Source organism: Astyanax mexicanus, chromosome 18 (genome assembly GCF_023375975.1).
Source record: "Astyanax mexicanus isolate ESR-SI-001 chromosome 18, AstMex3_surface, whole genome shotgun sequence".
NCBI classification, from domain to species: domain Eukaryota; kingdom Metazoa; phylum Chordata; class Actinopteri; order Characiformes; family Acestrorhamphidae; genus Astyanax; species Astyanax mexicanus.
Window position 1 is genome coordinate 27,751,492 of NC_064425.1, and position 15,822 is coordinate 27,767,313.

The following is a 15,822-nucleotide window of genomic DNA, read 5'->3' on the forward strand; positions in this document are numbered from 1 at the left end:
GTTGTCGTCGTCTTCTTAGCTATGAAGCAGAGCTGCAGTGTCCAGTTCCTCCATCCCGCATGTACCTCCAGCCTGACGAGCTGGAGGAGGAGGAGGCGGAGATGGAGAGGGGTCCCACGCCCCCTCTGCGCGGAACAGCCTCCTCCCCCGCTGCAGTGTCCTACAGCCACCAGTCCACTGCCACACTCACCCCGTCCCCACAGGAGGAGCTGCAGCCCATGCTGCAGGAGAACCCAGACGGCCTGCACGAGCGCAGGTACCACCTTCTGCCAGTCTAAAGTCAGGGTTTATATGAAAAAATTAAAAACCTAGAAAAGTCATGGAATTCGAAAAATATCAATTTCCAGGCCTGGATAAGTTTTGGAAAATATAAAAATAACTAGAAAGTCATGGGAAAAAAACTGGCAATTCACAAATGTGTGTTTCAATTTATCGACTAAGAAAAGCTATTTTGAGCTAACACATACATCAGCACAGAATATATTAATGAACATCAGCAGTTCATTAATATAGCCCTACATTTTTTTATTATTAGTGAAGAACATTTGTGTCAACATAAAAAAAAAACATGTTTAAACAATCATTATAGTTTTAGTTGATTTTTTGTTTTATTGTCCATGTCTGCACTGATCTATAGGTAATATGGTCATAAAAAATTGCCTTGAAAACATGGAAAAGTCATGAAAAAGTCATGGAAATGCATTGGTTAATAATTGTATGAACCCTGTAAAGTTCAGCATTGACTCTCTGAGAGAAAGAGTTTTCTGAAAAATGCAAATGTAATATAATGCTGATAATGAAAACTTCTAACAGGCTGCAACAACAAGATATGCCTGAGCTTCCGTTAGGTTGCATTCCTGCAGTAGCTATTTTGTACTGTACTGTTGCTGTTATTTTTCATTAAAATTGTTATTGACAAGCTATTGCTTAGTCAATCATAATGCCATGATTAATTACATAACTACACAATGCATGCATTTGAAGTCGATTTGTATTATATGTTAAAAATGTATATATCTGCATATACAGCTCTGAAAAAAATAAGAGACCACCTAAAAAAAGTGAGTTTCTTTGATTTTACGAAGTTGAAAACTTTTGGAATATAATCAATAGGAAGATAGATGATAACAAGCCATCAAACCAAACTGAACTGCTTGAATTTTTGCACCAGGAGTAGCATAAAGTTGTCCAAAAGCAGTGTGTAAGACTGGTGGAGGAGAAAATGCCAAGATGCATGAAAACTGTGATTAAAAACCAGGGTTATTTCACCAAATAATAATTTCTAGACTCTTTAAACTTGAATATTAATATGAACTTGTTTTCTTTGCATTATTTGAAGTCTAAAAGCTCTGCATCTTTTTTTATTCGTTCTTTCAGCCATTTCTCATTTTCTACAAATAAATGCACTAAATAACAATATTTTTTATTTGTAAATTTGGGAGAAATGTTGTCCATAGTTTATAGAATAAAACAACAATGTTCATTTTACTCAATAATATAACTATAATAATAGCAAAATCAGAGAAACTGATTAAGAAAATGAAGTGTTAATGGTTATTCTATCTCTTGTATTTCCTCAGACGGCTCTTAGTCAGCCCACCAGCTCCCCCTCGGCCCCTCTCCCCTCCCCACACATACGGCTACATCTCCAGTCCGCTGGGTCTGGACACGGATGGCCTTGAGGAAGAGGAAGATGAGGAGGAAGGCGATGAGACGGATGCGGAGGTGGCCCGGGTGCACCAGCGGCGCCACCAGCAGCACCCTTCTGCCCAGCAGCATGTGGGGCAGCAGAGGCTTCTCCTGCGTGGGCTGGAGCAGACGCCTGCCTCCAGCACCTGCGATCTGGAGAGCTCGGTCACCGGCTCCATGATAAACGGCTGGGGCTCAGCGTCTGAGGAGGACAACGCCTCGTCCGGCCGCTCCAGCGTGGTCAGCTCCTCTGACGGCTCCTTTTTCACTGATGCAGACTTTGCCCAGGCGGTGGCGGCGGCCGCGGAGTACGCCGGCCTCCGAGTGGCAAAGCATTCTGGAAAAGGCCAGCAGCAACAAACAGTGCCTGGAGGTGAGGACTGAGAGTTTACATAATGCTTATAAAGTCATTCTAGGGTTACGTGTACAGTTTGTATCTATGACATACAGGGGTTGGACAATGAAACTAAAACACCTGGTTTTAGACCACAATAATTTATTGTCCCGACGGACAGTTCTGGTGGGAACAGGAGAGTTGAGGTGCACATTGAATTCTGCCGTGATTTGGGCAGCCGTGGTTTTATGTTTTTTGGATACAATCCGGGTTAGCACCCGAACATCCCTTTCAGACAGCTACCTCTTACAGCGTCCACAGTTAATCCTGTTGGATGTGTAAAGTCTATTATTGTGATAAAGTAAATCTCTCTTTTAATAATTCTGTTTATGATATGCTGATATGCTGTGTGAATTCTAGTTTAATATTTCCATATTTGTGACATACCCACAATTCTAGAATGGACTTAAACCCTCCTACTATCCTCAAATTTACTATCACCCTTTATTCTCTGGATCAATATGATCCCAGCAGTTTAAACCTCCTAAAAATTACTATAATTAAATTAAAATTAGAAAAGTTTATTCGTCAGTTTTTGTTTATTTGATGAATAATCAGCGGGTCTGGCTTTATTCTAATCTTATATTAGTATTATATAAGTGTATTATAAGTGTTGTGGTGTTAAGTTATGGCCTTAAGTGAATACACATTTAGAGAAATTATTATAAAACTGAATGCCATAGTGACCTCAACATTATAACCATACAAATGTGTGTACAAATGTTGATATTTCTTATGTTTTATGCATATAAAGCAGCCTTAATAAAACAGACGTTATAATTGAAACATTTTAACATTTTATTTTTAACGTATTGTCTTCATCAAATTAAGAAAAGACAATAAATATGAATCACAAAACTAGTGGCAAATATTTAACTTTAAACATTACATAGGGTCAAATTGACCCCACAAATAATAGGAGGGTTAACGTGAGCATACTGTCACCATCAATAAAATTTTTTTATAAAGATTGATAACGTATCTTACAGTATCAGAAATGGTCACTACTGTGTTAGTTCTGTATGAAACTATGCAATTATGTTTAATAATAAACTCATACAGTGTTGATAATAACTAGCCTGTCTCTGCAGATATAGTTAATTTATGAACTATATATTAATTTATGAAATTAATGAACACTAAAAATTACATTTATAGTTTCTATTAAGATTTTTTTTTTAATGTTAATTGTTCACTGTCCTGCAGCACGAAAATACCAAAACCTGCCTTCAGGCCACCGTCCAGCAAGTCCATTGTCTACAGACAGTAATATGAGTGCAGCTGTCGCCCAGAGAAGACCTCAGAAGAAACAGAAACAGCAGGCGGCAGGGCACTCAGGATACCAGCGCAGAGAGGTCTTCTCAGATGGTAAGGATCTAATATGATATCTAATATGACGCTTTTAAATAACAGCAAACAATAGACAAACATAAAGTGCAGGAAGTGACGATAGTGCAACATAAAACTATAACACTACAATAAATACAGCAGACAAGAAAGTTTAACAGACAGGACAGTGCGACATGGTATAGTAATGTGCATAATGAGAATAAGGTGCACAGATATGTAACATACTGTGACATATAGAACATACATGATCACAGCAGAGTCTAGTAGTGTAGGTTCTATGTGTTGAGGAGTCTGACTGCCTGGTGGATGAAGCTGTTGCAGAGTCTAGTAGTGGAGGTTCTATGTGTTGAGGAGTCTGACTGCCTGGTGGATGAAGCTGTTGCAGAGTCTAGTAGTGGAGGCTCTGTGTGTTGGAGAGTCTGACTGCCTGGTGGATGAAGCTGTTGCAGAGTCTAGTACTGGAGGCTTGAATGCTCCTGTATCTTCTGCCGGATGGCGTCAGAGCAAAGAATCTGTGTGAGGGATGGGTGGGGTCTTCCACAGTGCTGGTGGCTTTGCACATAGTACAGAAATAAACACAAAAAGCAAAAACCAATAACTGTACTTAACTTTTTAATGCATTTTTAAAAATAACTGTTCTTGATTGAACAAAGTTCACAGTACAGAACTGACTGCCCAATATCTTAAGCTGTAAAGAAATTTAAAAAAATATAAAAAATTATGAGAATGGATAACAGAAGACTAAATGTGTGCAGATCTTCTAATATGACCCCTCAACATTTGCAGCCTCAAACATATTTTACATTAAACAAATCCAGCAAATAGAAGCCCATTTAGTGAAGGAGGGGCATAAGGCAGCATTCTGGGGTACCAGCCTCGTCCTTGGAGACACATTTTTGCCCCGCACCAAGGAAGTGGCCCCAGGTGCTTCTGCTTGCACTCAAGTGCCCCCACACATGTATCACACAGCATACACACACACACACACACACACACACCACATGCCCTGTAGTGGGGTAAACACTGGGCGTTCATGCACTCTGTTGGCTGGGTTTCATCTCCCTCTTCTCAGAGGCCTTCAGAAAGGTCATTGTCGCTGCTTTTGTGTGTGTGTGTGTGTATGTGTGCATCTGCAGTCATCTGCTGGGCTTCATCATTGAGTCCCTTGTCCTTGTGTGTTGACATGGAGATTTAATATCAGACACACACAGACCCTGGCCTGATGTCTCAGATCAGCTCCCCTCTCTCCTCCCTCCTCCACCACCTCTCCCCTGTAATCTCTTCATCCCTCCATCTCACCCTCCCCCTGTCTTCTCGCCTGTCGTTTTTTTTTTTTTGTCTGTTTTCTCTGCTTCCATCTCTATGTTGGCCGTGGACAGCTGAAGTGCTCCCTCGCTGTGTAGCTTCATCTCTGTTGGAGTCTTTATTAATCCAGTTTCAGGAGGAGCGCTTTCTCCATGTGGGTGTGTTTTATGATGTAAATGATGATAATTATAATACACTCACCTTAAAAAATAAATATAAAGGTTAAATATAAAGGTAAAAATGGTTACACCTAGGAGAAAGTGTCTGATTGCAATGCTGTTTGGAAGGAAGACAAAGGTTAGTTACCAAGCTCAATAAATTAAGCTCCATAAATTTGTAATGTATATCAATGCTGTCCAATAAAAAACACATCTTCATTTTTAGCGATTTTTAGTTTACTACATAATTTGAACAGACAAACTGCTCCTTACACTGTGTCAGAATTTCTTGAAACTGACCAAAATAAACACTTCAAAATGACCTGAAATAAACTCTTTTTACATTGACTTCCATTGAATGTTTACAAGTTTATCTCCGACGATATGGATTGTCCTGCCATATACAGCTCTGTAAAAAAATATTAGACTACTTTAAAATAAACAGTTTCTCTGATTTTGCTATTTATAGGTATATATTTGAGTAAAATGAACATTGTTGTTTTATTCTATAAACTCTAAATAAAATTTTCCCAAGTTACAAATAAAAATATTGTCATTTAGAGAATTTATTTGCAGAAAATGAGAAATGGTCAAAATAATAAAAAGGTACAATTGCTTTAAAGCTTAAATAATGCAAAGAACATAAGTTCACATTGATTTAGAAACAACAATGCTAAAGTTCAGAAGTTCAGGAATCAATCAATATTTGGTGAAATAACCCTGATTTTTAATCACAGCTTTCATGCATATTGGCATGTTCTCCTTCACAAGTCTTTCACACTGATTTTGGGTGACCTTATTCCACTCTTGGCACAAAAATTCAAGTAGTTCCGCTTTGTTTGATGGCTTGTGACCAACTTACATATTACATGATTACATTCAGATGTTTTTCAATGTGGTTCATGTCTAAAGATTGACCGTCAACTTATTTGAATGTCAGTAAGCAACCACAGGATGACACTGAGTGACCTATAAAAAGAATGGCAAATGGCAGCTGGGGTGAAGAGCATGGAAAGAAAAGCGTGAGGCAGGACTCAAGCTAGAAAAAGGATCTTCTTTATGAGAAGCAAAGAAAAGAGCCAGGCTGAAGTTTGCAAAAGATCATAAGAATTGGACTATAGAGGACTGGAGAAAGGATAGCTTCTCTGATGCTGTACTGCTTAAATTTATGCACCAGGAAGGGCATAATTTCACCAAAAGCGGTGTGTAAGACTGGTGGAGACACATGAAAGCTATTTAAAAGTTATTAAAGTTATTAAAGTTATTCTGCCAATTATTAATTCTGAACTCTTCGTTAGTATTGATGTTCTAACTTTAGTATTGTTGTTGTTTCTAAATGAATATACATTTGTTTTCTATGCATTATTTGAGGTTTAAAAGCTCTGTGTCTTTTTCGTTAGTTTGACCATTTCTCATTGTCTGCATTGTCTGTTTATAGAACAAAAGCCAAATGTTGATTTTACTTAAACATATACCTATAAATAGTTAAATCAGAGAAAATTATTATTTTGAAGTGGTCTTATAATTGTTTCCAGAGCTGTAACCATCTCATGCAGATTGAATGTTCAGTAGGGTTTTGTTGTGTGTGGAATGCTATTGGACGTTCCAACGTTTTCGATGTGGGACATGGCATCTGTATCTTTTATGCAAGCTCCTGAGATGGCAGCAATATGTGGGCGAGTGTTGTCCTGTTGGAATAGCCCACCATGACATTAATGAGGTCCTGCCAAGTGTCTAATGAAGGCCAAAGGTCATTTTCACCAAGACAAATGTAGGACTGCCATTCTAAATCACTTGAAGACGGTCTGGCATCACTACCTACCAAGTTTTATACCTGTCAGTTGATCCCCTTTGAATGTAAAGATGACAGTTATTGTTATTGTTGTGGTCCTTGGTTGCTATTTAGACATAAATGGCAAGTTTGTGAGACTGGGATTTAGCCTAGTCCTGGATTAATGAGATTCTCCATTCAAAATACTGTCTGTATGAAGAACATGAAGAAGAGAGGCCAAAATATACTTATCAGATGGTCATACTGTACTTGTGACAGCAGTACCAAGCGGACACACACCCATACCCGTGCACACACTCCCCCTTCTCTTAATTTTGTTCTTGTTTGCTCAGTGCTTTAGACAACACAAGGCTTATTATCTGCTGCCCCTGGAGCACTCCTGCATTAGACCAGCAAATTCTCTTCAGCTGCTTCTCCAGGCTGTCCACACACACACACACACACACACACACTTCAGCTTAGTTAAACTGTCTGTGTTCATTATTGGCATGACCATAACCCAATCGCATCAAGAGTGGAAAAATAAAATAAAGAAAAGAGAAGAGTAGAAGAAATATTGTCACTGCCATAATTATTTGTGGAAATTATTAGTGTGAAAAAAAAATAAAATTTAGAACAAATGAAGAGATCACAGTTTCTGAATCAGTTTGTCTGATTTTGCTATTTATAGGTAAATGTTACAGTAAAACAAACATTGTTGTTTTATTCTATAAACTACAGGCAAAAATTCCCCCAAATTGAAAATAAAATTTTATTTTGCAGGAAATAACAAAAAAGATGCAGAGCTTTCAGACCTCAAATAATGCAAAAAAAGAAAACAAGTTCATATTTATAAAGTATTGAGAGTTCAGAAATTTGGTGGTTTTTAATCACAGCTTTTATGCATCTTGGCATGTTCTCCTCCACCAGTCTTACACACTACTTTTGGATAACTTTATTCCACTCATGGTGCAAAATATCAAGCAGTTCAGCTTGGTTTGATGGCTTGTGATCATCCATCTTCCTCTTGATTATATTCCAGAGGTTTTCAATTTGATAAAATCAAAGAAACTCATCATTTTTAAGTGGTCTCTTATTTTTATTTTTTTTTCCAGAGATGTATGTAATAAGTGTATTCAGTGTGTATTACCAATTTAAACTTAAAGGCTTTTAGTTTGCTCATTGTATGCAAATTATCTGGCATAAAGGTCTTGTAAAATGTTTTCTAAAAAAAAAGTGTGAGTCTTGTCTTCTACTTCCATGTCTGTCATTCTTTAGTAAAAGCAGCCAGTGTTAACAGAGTGGAATAAGATATCTGTCTTGTATCTTTACTGGTTTAATATGAAGCATGCTGCAGTTCCCTGGTTTATATTAATAATTTTCCGTTTCACTCCCCCAATATATCACACTGAAGTGTAATGCAAGTTGAACATATTCCCGTCTCATTTTTTCCCCTCTCTCACATCTACCAAGGTAAAGATTTAATATATCCAGTGATTTCACTGTAAAGAGATTGGGGACACTACTTCAGCAAATTAGGCTGGAGCCAGGAGGCGCTCTATAAAGCAGGGGTCCATCCTGCACGCCACCCCCCTCATAAATCTAGCCGGCACCCTTCCCCTCCCGCCCGGGTCGCACTCTATCTCGCAGCCTGGCATCGATCCAAGGCCTGACTGCAGCGCGAGGCGACGGACACATTAAAAAACTGCCGACGTGTCTTCCTTTCCTCACTCAATATCGACAAGACCCTGCTTATAGATTCCACCGCTGCCCTTCGTGTCATGATAGCCGTGAAAGAGTATTAAAGCTTCCCCAGCCTCCCGAACGCTGGAAGCCAGTGAAGATGTCAGGCTTGTCTGAAAGTGCAGAAATGTGTAAAAATGTTAATGTACTGGCTGCTGCTTTTAAGAGCTGTGGATGTAGTGCGTGGTGGGGAGTTACTGCGAGGATTGGGCAACTGCTGGGTTTATTAAATGCTCTGGGTAGATGGTAATTTTGTGGTGCCAGCAGGGATATCCTGACCTAAAGCAGCCAAAAACACTGACTCACAAAATAATCACATGTTTGTCTTGTCTTGCGTAGATTCATTTCTTTAATTTTTTAGAGCTTTATCTGTTTCACATGTGTTGCACACAAGAAACAAAAAAGGGGAACAATAGAACCAAAGATAAGTGTACTAGATATATATATTTTTTTACTACTGGTGTCAATGGATGAAATATATAATCAAATTATTCACAATAGAATCCTGTGACTAATCAGGATTACTTTTTTTGCACTATAAGGCGCACCGAATTATAAGGCGCATTTTAGTCCAGTATACTCACCTGAATGGCAAAAGTGCTAATGTTTTTCGTTTATTGTGCTAATGCTAATGCTCCTCCAGCAGTGCTAGCAGGGGTTAGCAGCAGGCTACAGGTGGTTATTAGTAAATAGTGGTTAGCGGCTAATGCTACTCCAGCCCCTGTTCTGGAGAACTAAACTAAAACTCCTGTATAACCCTGTACTCCAGTGGTGTGGCTTTACTGCTCTTTAATACCTGACTGTTAAAGTTCATACATAAAGTGCATTGTAGTATAAGGTGCACTGAGGAATTTTGGGAAAATTAAAGGATTATAAATTCGCCTTATAGTGCGAATAAAATTATCACTATTTGTATTATTGGTGCCAATCTCTTTTAAACAATATTCTGTGGCTAAATCATGGATATAATCCTGATTACAGTTAAGGACCAGCTTAAAAAAAAACATTTTGGGAAAGGGGACAGACTGGATCCTTTTTTTTTATATAGTATTATAATATATCAGGGTAGTTATAATGCTTCTTACACTAATGTAAGAAGCATTAAATGTTCTTAAGTAATGTGCTGAGTTACTGAGTTTAACTGAGAGTTTATGTGGAGAAAAAAAGTTATAGTGTAGCTCCATATTCCACACATTTAATAGCTTGACAATAGGAAATCAGCTGTGTGTGTGTTTGCGTGTGCATTGACTACAAGAGCGAGAACTTAAAACATAAATAAAAGCATAAATAAAAGATAATCTACCATCTGAAATCAACAGTAGGCTTTACTGTGTTATATCACTAAATAAATGCAATAAATAAATGCAAATTATTTACGAAAAAAAACGTTTCTAGATAAACTGCACGTGTTAACTTGTTAATGTTGACAGCTCTAATTCTAAGGTAAAAAATATACAGTATTTGAGTCATTCTTTTTAAATAGGCGCTGATGTAATTTTTCCACACAATATAAAGGTGACAAAATAGGAAATTATTCAATTATCTAAAATATTTTTGGCCTGTCTAACATAAATGCAATAACATATCAGCCCTTGCTATTTTTGTTCCTAAAGGCTCACATGATGTCTCTTTCCTTAAAGCAGCAATTTATTTTTTAATGGATAAAACATTTTTATGTACAGTATATAACAAATGATTAATATTGGTCTCATGTCATATGTCAATACAAACATGACCATATGCTAAAGAAATCAGTATTAAAAAATAGTATGTTACCTTTTAAGAATTTGTCTACGTATTTTAGGTTAACCAAAATAATTGAATTAGTTTCAGCTTTAAGCTTTTAAAACATTTTCTTTTAGTGTTTAACACATCTCAAGAAAGACTGCAAACAGAAATGGCCCCTGTTCTATATAGAATTACTCACATTCAGTACATTCTGACATTAGGTAGTTTAATATGGACTAAAAATGCAAATATTTACTAATCAGAAGAATCTATGGGGGTAAATTAAGTTTAAATGCAGCACATGTTGAAATACTCATGCGTAAAGATCACTCACTGCTACAGATGTGCTTCTCTCACACCATACAGGTGCGAGACAAATGAGTGCTGGTGTCAAATTAACACACTGTCAAACAGCCTGTGAAGGGCACACGCTCTTTCACAATATGTTAGCACAGGACAGAACACACACACACACATGCCACACATACTGTACTAATCAGTATGTACTAATCTTAGTAAATCTCAGTAAATGTTCTTCATAATCTTAAAATAAGCTTTTCGGATCATTTAACAGCTCACTCTTCTGTTCCCTCAGACCTGCCTCCTCCACCCATCCCACCTCCAGCCATGCTCAAGTCTCCTACCCACCCAGGGAAGGGAGCACCGGACGGAGGACTGGGGGCGGTGTCCCCCAGATCCAGTTCAGCCGAGGGCAGAGAGAAGAGATCGGCTTCAGGGGGGCCAAAGTCCAGAGACCCCTCGGACACGCGGACCAGCTCGTCAGAACGACGGGAGGGTCAGGACCGACAGAGGGTCCAGAGAGCGGGGAAAGGCAGTAAACAGGAGCCAACAGGAGGGAGCAAGGCCCGCCATCATCCAGGTACTGAAGCTCCACCTTTAACAGAGCAACAGGCTACAGGGTTCATTTTATGGCTATAAAACCCAACATCCAATAAACACCAACCTTCTTTTTTTTTTTTTTGTGTGTTATTGCCTTGCTTCACACTGTTCTGCAAAGCCGCTTCCCAATTCAACCTGGTTCATCTTGGCTTAATCTTTTTAACTGTAGATACGATTATAAAACTAATATCGATGCATCTTGGTAGTACATTATCTGTAGCAATCCATAATAAATTAATTTTGATTTTATTAAAATTTTTTATTTTACTATTTATTTTATTTTATTATTTTTCTTAAATACGAACTAAAAAATTAAAACTGAAAAAAAATAAAAATAAAAAAAATGTTTGTACACTTCAGCATATTTTAAATAGCTAATAACTTAATTGCCTCCCTTATATAAAAAAATAAAGATTCCAAGACTAGACTAAACATTAAGCATGAAATTCCTCAAACTAAGTTTGCTGTATACTAAATCAACAAACAGCCTCCATACCAAAAAAAAAAAAAATCTAAATTAACATCTGCAGACAGGAGTCAAAATGCTGGGTCAGTTCTCATTGCTGCATAAGCCAATATACATTAACAAACATGCTGGTGTTTTGCTGTGTGATGATGGGTCAGTGTGAAGTTGTCACTAAGTTTTAGTTACTGATGCAAAAGAATAACTGTGGATTTCTCCTCCTCTCTCTGGTTCAGAGGACATCCTGCCCTACAGCCGGCCCTCCTTCCCAGCCGTCCACAGCCCCAGAGGAGACCGGGATCCCAGCTCCTCCAGCTCCATGTCCTCCAGAGGCTCTGGGGGCAGAAGGAGAGGAGAGGGAGTCCCCGGGAGCCGCAGAAACCCTCAAGAAATCGGCCTCAACACCATAGGAGCCTTTCAGCCTGGAGACGAAGAACTGGAGGTATGCAGATTAACAAAATCAAACTTTAAAGTGTAGCCCACTAATTATTTCCTTCTTATAAGATTCCAACTACTTACAAGTAGGATTGTGCCAATCTGATACTCAAATATCATAAAGAAATAAAAACCAAATAAAGACAATGCATTGAGGCCCATTAGCATATGTTATTCTATCAATGCCTAACCATAGGACTAGAGATGCAAAAAAGAGGTGAAAAACCTTTTGCAATTAATAAACGTCTATTGTCTGGTCTATTTTCATACATAAAAAACACTGCTTTATACATATGGTGCATTTTATGCGACTCTAATAAGGCACATGGGTGTCACCATGTTTTCCTTTTAATTCAGCAGAACTAAAGCTAAGCTAAGTTAAGTACACAAAACTGTAATTCTAAAAAAAAGTCAGACAAGTCAAACCTTTGCTGGGTGTTAATCCACACAGATTTCTCTGCTAAAATCTGTTAATTTGTATGAGTTCTACTAAAGCTGGAGCATTAGCATTAGCGGCTAACCGCTAACAGTAATGTTAATGCTGCTCCAGCAGTGCTAGCCAGGGTCAGCAGCAGGCTACAGGCCGATATAATGCCCACCTCTGGATGGCCAAAGATGTAGCGCCTAGTGCAGCTAGCAGCTAATGCTAATACTGCTGTAGAACTAAACTGAAACTCCTGTATAACACTGTACTTCAGCGGAGTGGCTTTACTACTCCTTATAACCTGACTGGTAAAATTCATACTTTTTTGGGAAAATGAAAGGATTTTAAGTATGCCTTATGGTGCATAAAATGTGGTACAAAACAATATTAAACATTTGCCCAAAAGCCCCAAAGCTTAGACATTTTTTTGGAAAAGCTTTTTTACATTCAGTCACTTTTTAATCTTCTAAATATATTTAATACCTCAAATGTATTTTGTCTTAATTTTCCAAAAAAAAAAAAGCTATTACAAAACTACAATTATACAAAAATTATTTTCTTGCCATTTTCCAACAAATCATTTTGGTTTGCCAAAAATGTTTAATACATCCCCACCTAGAAACCAAATCTACATTCATCTACATTCATAATTCAATCTTATTAATACATAAACATTCAAGAGAGGAGAAAAAAAAAATAAAGATGGCATTGGCTTGATATCATTATCAACAGATACTCAAGGTTCAAGCATCAGGATTATTTTAATACAGAAATAATACACGCATCAATACACAGAGTGCTAAAATCTTTTCTCTGATTTCTCTCCTCAGATGGTGGAAAGCTGAATCTGAGTGGAAATGCCGTCAGCGGACACTATTTTAGTAACCATCTTCAAATTTTAACCATGTCAGCAGTTTGACCTTTTCTTTTTCATAATTACCGCTGCTGGATTACATCACATCCTGAAGACTGACCAACTGTTAATTCTCTTTTATTGTGCATTTAATGTTCATAAAAAAAAAAAAACACAAACACATACGCATACAAAACATAAAATAATAATGGTGCATTCATTTGTGAAAGCAGTCACAGCTATCACTGTTTGTTGTGTTTCGATGCAATATGGAGTAAACAGCTGCTCCGGGTACTGAATGTTACTGAACTTTGCTCACTAAGGCTGGAAAGTTAAAGTTAACGTTAAAGTTAAAGTTAAAAGTCCTCAGAGTCAGGCATTACTGTTAATATTAGCTTCAAGCAGAAAGGGATGGACTTACTTGTAAATAAACATGTACACATGCCTAATTGTCTTTTATAACCTGTGTGGTACTTTAAATTTGTCTTCCTTGGCTTTTGAATTTGAATGATTTCAAAAAAATTTATTATACCAGTAAATATATTTGTTGTTTTTTTTTATCACTTCCATCCTGGTTGTAAATTGTCATATAATTTGAAATGTCCCAGGAAAAAAGTGCCACATTTGAGATGTTTTTTCTTTTCTTTTCTTTTTTTTTTTTGGTAATGCACTGTTATTTTTGTTGTTTGTCGATGTTTGTCGTTATTTGTTTAACTTTGGTTTTAAAAGCACAATCACTAAACTTTATTTTAAACCATGTATGTTATCGATTAACCTTTTTGTCTTGCGTGAAAACGAGTACTGTACGACAAAAGGCTTCGTTAACCCTGACGACGTAGGTGAGAGAGAGGATAAGCTGTTTACACAGGGGTGAACGAATTGAAAGACCCTGCACCTCTCACTCTCTTTCTCTCTCTCTCTCTAAGCTCTAAGCCAGATTCTGATTCTCTCTCTCCAGCCCTGATGAAAAAAAAGAGCCTCCGATTTGAAAATGTTACATTTGACGCATCGTTGTTCCATCGCTGCACCTTCATTTACTAAAACCCATTTTTCTTCTACTCATGCACTTAAAGAAAAAAAAAGAGAGAGAAAACTGGAGAACTTACGATCTGGGCAGTGGCTTGAGAATCTGAAGCGTGATTGGTCAGTCGAGAGCCTATCAGTTGGACAAGGACGCTGTCAGTCACCTTCAAAGAGGAGAGGATGTACGTGTTTACTCATAGGGCATCTGCAAACATCTGTTTCTTAAAGCAAAAAGAAAAATAAAGAAAAAAAAAACAATAAACAAGAATAATTAAAGATATTTCTGTGTATCGTGGTGTTATTTGATGTGTCTTCTTCTCAAACCATCTCTCATGTTTAGCATTTAATATTTAGCTATGATCACTTTCATTCTTTAGCTACAAAATGCTTAAAATCCACTTTTTCTTGTTCTTTGTGAAATACTATAGGTCTCTCTGAGTTGAATATGTATGCTTAACCTTTATTGTCTGCAGAAGCTAAGAAAAGAAAAGCTTGAGAAAAGAGTCGACCAGGAAAAGCACACAGGTCTACATCAACCCATGAACTAGTCATCAATATTTATGGCCTCGCCCAACTTGGCTTGGCCCCGCCCACAGACAGAGCTGAAGCCGGGCTGCAGCAGAGCCGACACTGTGTCTCATCAGCTAAAGAGCTTACAGCTCTGTTTGCAGCAGCTGGTTAATGTTAGCTATCTTGTGTAAGTAATAACTATAGGTTTAAATCGGATCTCCGGTTGATTCTGCGTTTTACCGAGACCTTAAATATACACTAGGGAAGCACTGTTTGAAAAGGTAGAACAACTCTGGTCAGTGCCGTCGCATTGATAACATTTCTTTCGGCCACGTTAAGTGACGTTTAAGGGTTAACTTTAGCTAGCGCTCTATAAATTTGCTATATTTTTACAACTAAGACTGAAACTCTAAAAACATTTTGTACTTTGAGTTTTAGAGCTGTAAAATTGACTGTGGGGGGAAGGCAGGTAGGCGTTCTCTGCTGCAGTGCGGTTAGCCTATCAGAGGCGATATGTTTGCATGTATGAATATTCATGAGCAAGAGCAGAGCTCCTGTCTTTCTTCAGAGACCAGTAATCTAGCGTAATAAAGGAGGCTTATGAAGTAACACCTGAGCACTTTTTTTATACAAAAAACACACTAGAGACCACAAGTAGACATTTTAAAATGAATGAAAAAACAATGGAATGAGACCTTTAAATATCTGGGCATTTTCCTTCCTTTTTATTTCTAATTTTTCCCATTTTCTCCCCAATTTACACATCCAATTACCCAACACACTCATTAGGACTCCCCCTATCACTATTCTGGACATCTTTCTAATAAATAAATTCAACAACTACTAAGTTGCACAGATGAGCAAATGCACAAACACAGCCTGTCTAGTCCATATATATAGAAGTAATACCAAAAGAAAAGATCATGTAGAACAGATGGACATGAAATTTCAGGCCAAGCATGACATAAAGGGGTATAAAGACCCCCAGCATAGAGATTGAGCAGTGGAACTCTTTTTCTCTGATACTGAATGGTAATCATATTGACCTCAGTAACATTCTTATTACTGAATACAAT

At 37.7% G+C, this 15,822-nt stretch overlaps 1 protein-coding gene across 6 annotated transcripts in view; it reads left to right on the forward strand.

Moving 5' to 3' along the window:
• The window catches only part of robo1 (roundabout, axon guidance receptor, homolog 1 (Drosophila)), a 480,259-nt gene extending 465,743 nt beyond the window's left edge, over window positions 1–14,516 (forward strand). For 5 of the 6 annotated variants that reach the window (XM_022679654.2, XM_049467115.1, XM_049467118.1 and 2 more), the window contains 6 exons: window positions 20–256; window positions 1,581–2,062; window positions 3,290–3,451; window positions 10,734–11,018; window positions 11,738–11,943; window positions 13,191–13,394. In XM_022679654.2, the coding sequence (XP_022535375.2) occupies window positions 20–256; window positions 1,581–2,062; window positions 3,290–3,451; window positions 10,734–11,018; window positions 11,738–11,943; window positions 13,191–13,205 (1,387 nt within the window). In that variant the 3' untranslated portion in view covers window positions 13,206–13,394. Of the gene's footprint in view, window positions 1–19; window positions 257–1,580; window positions 2,063–3,289; window positions 3,452–10,733; window positions 11,019–11,737; window positions 11,944–13,190; window positions 13,395–13,813 lie in introns of those variants that run through there. The other variant, XR_007425321.1, reaches the window with a different exon arrangement.
• Window positions 14,517–15,822: the final 1,306 nt, after the last annotated feature.